At 37.2% G+C, this 9081-nt stretch overlaps 1 protein-coding gene across 1 annotated transcript; it reads left to right on the top strand.

Annotated features, from left to right (window-relative positions):
• The first annotated feature begins 961 nt into the window (after positions 1-961).
• LOC18100122 (uncharacterized) lies at positions 962-9081 on the top strand. The gene is made up of 12 exons (XM_006381310.3): positions 962-1273; positions 1696-1911; positions 2030-3154; positions 3579-3701; positions 4992-5173; positions 5281-5512; positions 5630-5839; positions 6583-6711; positions 7549-7617; positions 7925-8047; positions 8352-8402; positions 8502-9081. The coding sequence occupies exons 1-12, from the start codon at positions 1028-1030 to the stop codon at positions 8673-8675; spliced, it is 2880 nt and encodes a 959-aa protein (XP_006381372.2). The 5' UTR covers positions 962-1027; the 3' UTR covers positions 8676-9081.

Genomic DNA, 9081 nt, shown 5'->3' with positions numbered 1-9081 from the left:
AAAATGAAGCTCTGCGAAGAAACTAATCTTACTCGAGGGACCTGGTCGGCTGCTTGGTGAGGTTAGTTGTGACTTATGATCACCTCATTAACTTGCTGTGGCGCTAAAGTCCCTGCTATTTGGTTAGTTGACAAGTCTCTGATTGGTTTGGTTTGAGCAGATAACGTAATTTGAAACCCATAGACTAGTTTGGTAAATTAAACTTTTGATATTTAATCAAGTTCAACAATTTAAATAGATTATTCAACGATAACACAGGTTGATCTAGGTGCTAGAAATTGACCGGCCGAGTAAGATCTATCTCTCATTGCGTTCTGCGAAGGAGAGGGATTATAAATTTAATTATTCGTGAATAGCTGAGTTGGTAAAGTAAATGTGAGTCAAGATGTATGCTTTTTATTTGGTTTTTGGTTTGATTCTCTCTGCCAATTAATACCGGTGGCCATGGACTGCAGGGTGTAAGTTATGTTTCTCAAGCCTTGTTTGGGATGCAGCTTTGGGATGCAGCGACCTAATTTGATATGCGTAAACTGATCCGAGATATTTTATATATAAAAAACATTGTAATTTGTCAAGGGAAAAAAATGAATTGAAGAGAGAACTATGCTGTGCCAGATATTTTTTTTTTTTGTTAAGGTTAAAACCTTTGATTAGATTGTGAGAAGTAAAGTTTTCATAAATCTAGAACATAAATAGTTTGCATTTAAATAAATAGGAAAGGAAAGGTAGACTTAGTCTCCTATTAATTAATTAATTGAATGTTTGATCAGGTGGTGGGAGGAAAACCCTGTGAAGAGATGGACTGGTTTGGACCAGAGGAGCCGGCCCATAACTGCCAATAAGATATTGAATTTAACCCATTGGGCTCATGTCCATGGTTGCTTACGTCGGCCCAAAATATACTTTCCATTCCCCAACCCCGTACAGCTAGTGAATAAATACATGTATAGTTGTTGTTAAACCCTTAAAACCTCAAGGACTTGTGTAACGCCATAGCAGCCAGCCATAGCAGCAAGCATAAGCAGCAATGGTCAAGTCGTACCTAAGGTACGAGCCAGCGTTATCGTTTGGTGTAATAGCATCGGTGGAAGGTAACATTGCATACGACAGCTCAGGGAAGCACTTACTCACGCCGGCGCTCGAGAAGGTCGGTGTTTGGCACGTCCGTCAAGGCATCTGCACCAAAACCCTAGCTCCTTCTACCTCTTCTTCTCGCAGTGGTCCCTCTCTCGCTGTCACTTCTATCGCACCCTCGCCTTCATCCTCCTCTCTGGTACAAATATTCTTTCTAAATTTGTGGTTGGAATTCAATATTCTTTGTTAATTAAGCTGAGAAGATCGAAATTAAGTGAATAGTGATACTGTTTCTATTTCATTCAATCTAATGGAGAAATGGAGTCTAGACTATGAAGACAAAATGGGGTTTCAAAAAGTTTTAGCCTTTTTTCGTTTTGAAGGATAAAAATAGGGTATAAGCTTTAGCTATTTTAGTCTTATTATCTTGCTGTTATGATAACGAATTGCGGACTTTTCAAGTCCAACTTATTATATATATGGAAATGGGAATTTGTTGGTTTATATGGTTTTTAGTATCCTTAAGATTTTGAATCTTTTCAAGAATACCTAGGGGTATGATACCGTAAATAGGTTGATATAGGGGAGAGTGGAAACAAATTAATTTGAATTTGAATGCAGGTAGCGGTTGGATATGCTGATGGTAGTATAAGAATTTGGGATAGTGAGAAAGGAACCTGTGAGACCACACTGAATGGCCACAAAGGGGCAGTGACTGTTTTACGTTATAACAAGCCTGGGGCTTTGCTTGCATCTGGAAGTAAAGATAATGATGTTATACTGTGGGATGTTGTTGGAGAAACAGGCCTTTTTCGCCTTCGTGGGCATCGTGACCAGGTTTGTTTCTACAGCCTTTCATTTTAGCGGGGGAAATATCATTTCCATCACTTGGTTTTCTTGATTATAATTGTTTGGCATAAAGTTCATTTCCATCTGTGTCATTTTCATTTTTCAGGTTACTGACCTTGTTTTCTTGGAGTCCACTAAAAAACTTGTTAGTTCTTCAAAAGACAAATTTTTGAGAGTATGGGATCTAGAAACACAGCACTGTATGCAAATAATTAGTGGACACCACAGTGAAATTTGGGCAGTGGATGCTGACCCAGAGGAGAGATACTTAGTCACTGGTTCAGCAGATCCAGAAATTCGATTTTATACAATCAAGCATGACTCAGAAAATACACAAGCCATATCCAATGAAAAAGGAGCTGTAATTGTGAACAGTGGAGATATGCCTACTCAAAATAAATGGGAAGTCCTGAAGTTGTTTGGTGAGATTAAGAGGCAAAGCAAAGATAGAGTCGCAACTGTGAGATTCGACAAGTCTGGAAGTTTACTGGCTTGTCAAGTGGCTGGGAAGACTGTGGACATATTCCATGTACTAGGAGATGTCGTAGCAAGCCGTAAAGCTAAACGCAGGCTTCATAGGAAGAAAGAGAAGAAATCTGCCAAGGGGGCACTTGGGACAACTGAATCTAAAGAGGATACAAAACATGCATCCGAAGAAGATGGAAATACCCCCACAGTTACCGTTTCTGATGTTTTTAAACATCTTCAAACTGTTCGAGCTGGCAAAAAGATCTGTTCCATTTCATTTAGTCCAATTACTCCAAAGAACTCCTTGGCTACTTTAGCTTTGTCTTTGAATAATAATCTATTGGAATTTTACTCCATTGAAAGCAGCACAACCACAAAAACTCTAGCAATTGAGCTACAAGGGCACCGTTCTGATGTCAGAAGTGTTACACTCAGTTCAGACAATACTCTTTTGATGTCAACCAGTCACAATGCTGTAAAGATTTGGAATCCAAGTACTGGTTCTTGCCTTAGGACCATTGATTCTGATTATGGACTATGTGGTTTAATCATCCCACAGAACAAGTATGCTTTTGTTGGAACTAAAAGTGGAAAGATAGAGGTAATTGACATTGGTAGCGGCACTTGCATTGACACATTGGAAGCTCATGGTGGGCCTGTACGGTCTATTGCTGCTCTTCCAAATGAAAATGGTTTTGTCACAGGCAGCGCTGATCACGATGTTAAGTTCTGGGAGTATCAAATCAAACAGAAACCTGGTCAAGTATGGCCTTCTATTCTGTTCCTGTTATTTATGTTTGTGTTATACAATTTTTTACTGTTTGCCAGCATTTTTCCTATTGAAAATTCTTTGCATGTAAACGTTATCATGCTTTCTTTTGGAGCATAATATGGTGCAAACCTTAATGTCCATTTGAACAAATGTTGCATTTATCATAGGCAATTTTTTTTTAGTTGGAAGTGTTGCAGCACTTAGCATATGTAATGTGTTGCTTACCACATAAGAAGCCACGTGAATATGTTAGTAAAAATATTCATATCTTTAGCGTTATTATTTGAGAAACTGTCTTTCTAGCCTATTTTTTAGTTTTAGGTAGCTAGCATGTTTTTATGATTTTCAACCTGAGTAATTCAGCTTCCACAGTTATTGTGTTATTGAGGCAAGATTATTTCTGTTTAATTTACAGGACTCGAAGAACCTTGTTTTGTCAAATGCAAGGGCTATGAAGATGAATGATGATGTTCTCGTGGTTGTAGTTAGCCCTGATGCTAAATATATTGCTGTTGCACTGTTGGATTGTACAGTCAAGGTCAAGTTGTCTTTTCTGATGCTATATGATTTGAACTTGATTTTTTTCATGTCAGTTAGTTTAGTGGATGGATATCTTCCTTAAGATCTTGCTAGGTTGTATCTATGCTAGGTTATTGCCTAATCATCTTTGCTCTTTGAAAAAACATGCTATGGTAGATTTTTTTTGTTCACTTATATTTGATCTACCCCTTCAACCCAATCTTTTACATTTGTCAACTAAATTCATTTTCTGAATATTCTTTCAGTTTTGACATTTCATTATATTATTTTGTCTAGTAATATGAAGCTTAGGCTGATGGCATCTAGATGAACAAAGTGTATTTGATACCTGTATTAATATCCACCTAAAATGCTTAGGGCCATCTTGTCAATTCTATTTTCCCTCACCTAATTGGATTGTGTTAAATTGACATGGTGCAAAAATTTAACTCTTTCTTGTCTGTTAGAACCCATCAAAGAAATTTGTGAAATGCCCTAGTGGAAGGTCAAGCCATAAAATTGTGTTTTAATGGATTAAGACTGCAAGCAGAGGCCAATAAAACTTTATCTGTGACCATGGAATGGGATTTTGATTCTTTGGTGGGTCCCTTTCAAATAACATGATTACTAAAGTGAGGCTTCTTAGCTAACTCCTGCAACTGTGTTTTCCTTACTGCTAGTTAAAAGTCATTAAAACCTATTCGTCTCACTTCGGCCACCATTGATAATCATATCATGTAAAAATGAACAGAAATGGAGCAGATGCTAGTTTGGAGTCAAGATGATTGAGAGGGAGAGATGCTAAGTTATACATTGATCACATTCATTGATTCACTAAAGTGAGCTATTAACTCTGATATATGATTGAACATTATGCATTACAAAGCAGCAAAGATGGAGTGCTGTGAGTGACAGTTAGACAATCTCGTAAAGTCACCTGGTGTGTTTCCAAGAGAACTAGGATGGGGGGGGGGGTTCAATTGAAGGATGTGAGCGCTACTGACCATTATGAATTTCAATAAAAGGTTTCCTGTTGTTGGCTCGGAATTAAAGTAATTGGTATAAAGCACTGGAAATTAATTGGCCAATTAAGCGGTGATTCTCATTACAGATTTTATGATGGGTGCTTATTGATATGAAGCTCTTAATTTCTGAATCCCTTGATGAGATTGCATAGCTGATAAAAGTTTTTGTTATCGTAGTCCCTTCACTTTAGGTGGATCTTGTATATTTGAAATAATATATTCAATATTTCTTTGAGCTTCTTATTGTTTCGAGTCTTTTAACACATTTATACAATGGTATTCAGGTTTTCTTCTTGGATTCGTTCAAATTTTTCCTTTCATTATATGGTCACAAGCTGCCTGTGCTATGTATGGATGTTTCATCAGATGGAGATTTGATTGTTACTGGATCCGCAGACAAAAACTTGAAGATTTGGGGTTTGGATTTTGGTGACTGCCACAAATCCCTTTTTGCTCATGGTGATAGGTGCTGCTTACTTTTTCTGAAGGCACATGAAGAAATTTTTTTCCTTTAATTTCTTATTGCGTGGACGAGGGCTTAAGAGTAATTCTAATGAGCTATTTCTGTTTTAGTGTCATGGCAGTGCAATTTGTGCGGAATACCCATTATATGTTTAGCGTTGGAAAAGATCGGCTTGTAAAATACTGGGATGCTGATAAATTTGAGCTTCTTTTAACCCTTGAGGGACATCATGCAGATGTTTGGGGTCTTGCAATCAGTAGTCGTGGTGATTTTCTTGTTACAGGATCCCATGATCGATCACTACGTCGTTGGGATCGTACTGAGGAGCCTTTTTTCATTGAGGTGCTTTCTTATTGTTGTTTTTCAAGTTTGGTAGTTAATGTTCACCTAATGTACCTTTGGTGCAAATAATGGCTGAGATTGGTTTTCAACTAACATAATGCATTATTGGATTTGCAGGAGGAGAAAGAGAAAAGGTTGGAAGAAATGTTTGAAGCTGACATTGAGAATGCATTTGAAAACAAGCATGTGCCTAGAGAAGAACTTCCAGAGGAGGGAGCTGTTGCCTTGGCAGGGAAGAAAACACAAGAAACCCTTTCTGCAACCGACTTAATTCTTGATGCTTTAGATGTAGCAGAGGTAGAATTGAAGCGTATTGCTGAACATCAGGTATGTTTTTCTTCTCTATTTGATTACAATAAAACTCCCTTTCTGCCCCCTTTTACCTGATTCTGTTAGCTATTTGTATACTGAAAAGAAAAATAACGAAGAGAAAAGTGAGCAGCAAGCGTATATTTTACTAGTTGATGATGATTGTCAACCAAGCTAGTCTTTGAGTAGCAATTCTTGAGTCTCAGCGAACTTATAGGTAAAAGAAGAAACAAACAAACAAGAAAGAGAGGTAAGTGAATGGGAGGTGTAGATTTTCTGGTTAATTGATGACTGTCAAACAAGGTAGTCTTGGAGTGCTAAACCTCGAGTTTCAGCAAACTATTTTGAGTTTTATATGCATGTTCTTGATGTTTTTTCCCCATCTTCTTCATATCACAGTTTATTCTAGAACGAGTTGAGCATTAGGATCGAAAGACACAATAGAATAACATTGGAATTTTAGTTGAGTCGGATGTTTGGACACTTTGGTCATGGACACTAAGTTGTACGTGGTTGAGTGGAAGTGATTAAAAAGTACAGAGGCCTGAAACATGATTATTATTTTTAGGTCCATTAGGAGGCCCAACAGGCCCTGGGCTACCCAATGGAGGGCAGCCCTCCCTATTACATTATTATAATGTAAACTGGAACCTTGCTTGCTTCACTGAAGGAAGCTACCGAGTGTACAACCTCTAGGCTAAGCTTGCTTGTGTTGAAACATGATTGTTATTGAAAGCTATTTGCCTACGAATTTTTTTCAGGAGGAGAACACCAAGGGAAATGTTACAGAATACCAACCAAATGTTATCATGCGTGGGCTCTCTCCATCTAATTATGTTCTCCATGCTTTCACAAATGTTCACACCAATGATCTGGAGCAGACATTACTGGTACTTTAGCATCACACAATGTTGTTCTCATATAGGAGTACTATTTTCTCCATTTATATGTGAAAATGTAGGTGAAATAGGTCCTTTCTATATATGTGGTAAATATCTGTATTACTTTATACAAAGACTTTGTCGGGGTAAATTGCCATGGATAAGAAATTTTACAAGTCCATCCATCACTCTATATGAAACTTCAATAAGTTTATAGATTCCATGTTCCAGTATCAATTAAGTTCCAGATCACTGCTCATTAAATTCATTTTCTACCACTCTGTCTAGCACAGAAATTATGCAGAATATAACCAATTTATTCAGTTCCTAGTGTGATCCTCCACAGGCAACTTAAGCTGGCCAAATTTGCAACATCAGCTGTCCTAGCATTACCTAATCCAACCTCCTAAGGGTGCATACTGTAACCTGGTATTTGGAAAATGTGTGATTGTCGCTGCTGTCATACCACCTCTTCTCATTCTAGTAATTTCACCTACACTTGGACCTTCAAAATTCTCTCTATCACACACACATGTGCGCACACCCAAATTTTGTTCTAGACAGACAAATTTTGTTCTAGACAGACGAGATATCAATCATCCAAACAAATAGCTGTTGTGGAAACAACAACGAAAAATGACAAACCCTTTTTTTTTTCATGTTGCTACTACATGCACCTTCTTTGTTCCTGTAAAGTTAAAAATGCCTTTCAAAACTGGGCTAAAAAACCGATCATTTTTGCTCTCTCTGGCAATTGATTATGCTATAAGCTCGTGCACATGTGATTAGGAGGTTTATGATTCAGATTATTTTCTTGAAGTCTAATGGCAAATGATTTCTGTGCAGGCTTTGCCATTCTCAGATGGCTTGAAGCTTCTGTCTTACTTTAAGGACTGGACCTCAAATCCCGATAAGGTTGGTACTAATAGACTTCCAGTCTTACATACAGAAGTGGTTGAATTTAGAGGGTTTTGTTTACATTTATTAAATGGCATGTGAAATGTTGTGATCTTTTTAGTTTCTGTAATTAAACATCAACATGGAGATTAACAACTGGCCATACTATAAATCATTATATCATAGCTTTTAATAGTGATCACTACATCAATCCATCTGGAGATCTATGAGGCATGTATGTCCATTGCTTTGCGCATGCAAAGGTGTGTTTTTTTTTGTTGCCTTCAAATAGTTGTTGATAATCATTTTTTACACCACTTTCCAGGTTGAGCTTGTTTGCAGGCTTGCTACTGTGCTATTGCAGACACATTACAATCAGTTGGTTACAACCCCAGCTGCAAGACCGGTGTTGACTCTTCTCAAAGACATTCTTTATGAAAGAGTCAAGGTAGTCAAACAATTCAGCATTTAGAGTCCTTGCTCTTATCTTAGTATTTCTTGGATTGGATAGTGAAATTCAGCCCGTGACATGATTCTATTTGAACTTTCATCTAGTTATGCTGGACATTCTCAATGATGTTCATGACAAAATGTCTCGTTGGTTTTTTTTTCCTTTGAACAATATCCGGGAACATAACTTCTTTTTTAATAGTTTTTAAATGTTTATGACAGTGTTTTCCCTTTTCTGTTTTGTGAGAGCATGAGAAATATATGATCCTGTATTAACAATATCTCATTTGAGCTTGTCTCAGGAATGCAAAGATACTCTGGGTTTCAATCTTGCTGCGATGGATCATCTCAAGGTGTGAATTAGTTTTAACTTCTGGCAATTGTGATTAAAAAAAAGCAATTTTTTTTAATTCTTTGTTTTGCCTATTTTGTTTGTCAATTCAATGTATCAGCAATTGATGGCTTCAAGATCAGATGCACTCTTTAGAGATGCAAAAGCAAAGTTACTAGAAATCCGCTCACAGCAGTCAAAACGTCTGGAAGCAGGGACTGATACAAGAGAAGAAAAACGTAGAAAGAAAAAAAAGAAAACATCAAGTGACATGCATGCTTTGACAGGATTTTGAGCAACACCAACTCTGTGTCCTAGAAATGGAATAGTTATGGTTAATCAGTAAACATTACAAGTCTAATGCCTGGGAAAGGACCGCATCCAGATTCCGAACTTGCTGCTTGGTACTTTATCAAAGCCTTTATGCATAAGTTGGAAAGAAATTCATTGCTGGCGAGGCAAGGATGAAGGATGCTTCAAGTTAGCAGCAGGTAGTTTTGGTGTCTTTATTATCATGTAGTATATGTAAAATGATTGTTTGATAACGGAAGTTTGAGTTTTGAATGAGGTATGAGATGATCGCGCAGTATTTAAAAATTATTTTATCCTTTTTTCCATAGAAAAATGCTTTGATTAAATGTAATGATCATCTCACTTGTTTAATCGGAATTTTCCAGACAAATATTTTGTCTGGAGCTGAA

Source organism: Populus trichocarpa, chromosome 6 (assembly GCF_000002775.5).
Source record: "Populus trichocarpa isolate Nisqually-1 chromosome 6, P.trichocarpa_v4.1, whole genome shotgun sequence".
Lineage (NCBI taxonomy): Eukaryota > Viridiplantae > Streptophyta > Magnoliopsida > Malpighiales > Salicaceae > Populus > Populus trichocarpa.
Note: the sequence above shows the minus strand (reverse complement) of the source record. Positions and strands in the feature narration are given on the sequence as shown.

Coding starts and splice junctions, on each gene's coding strand:
- LOC18100122 (XM_006381310.3), top strand. CDS start 1,028: ATGGTCAAGTCGTACCTAAGGTACGAGCCAGCGTTATCGTTTGGTGTA. Junction 1,274..1,695: donor CGCCTTCATCCTCCTCTCTG/GTACAAATATTC, acceptor ATTTGAATGCAG/GTAGCGGTTGGATATGCTGA. Junction 7,618..7,924: donor GGACCTCAAATCCCGATAAG/GTTGGTACTAAT, acceptor ACCACTTTCCAG/GTTGAGCTTGTTTGCAGGCT.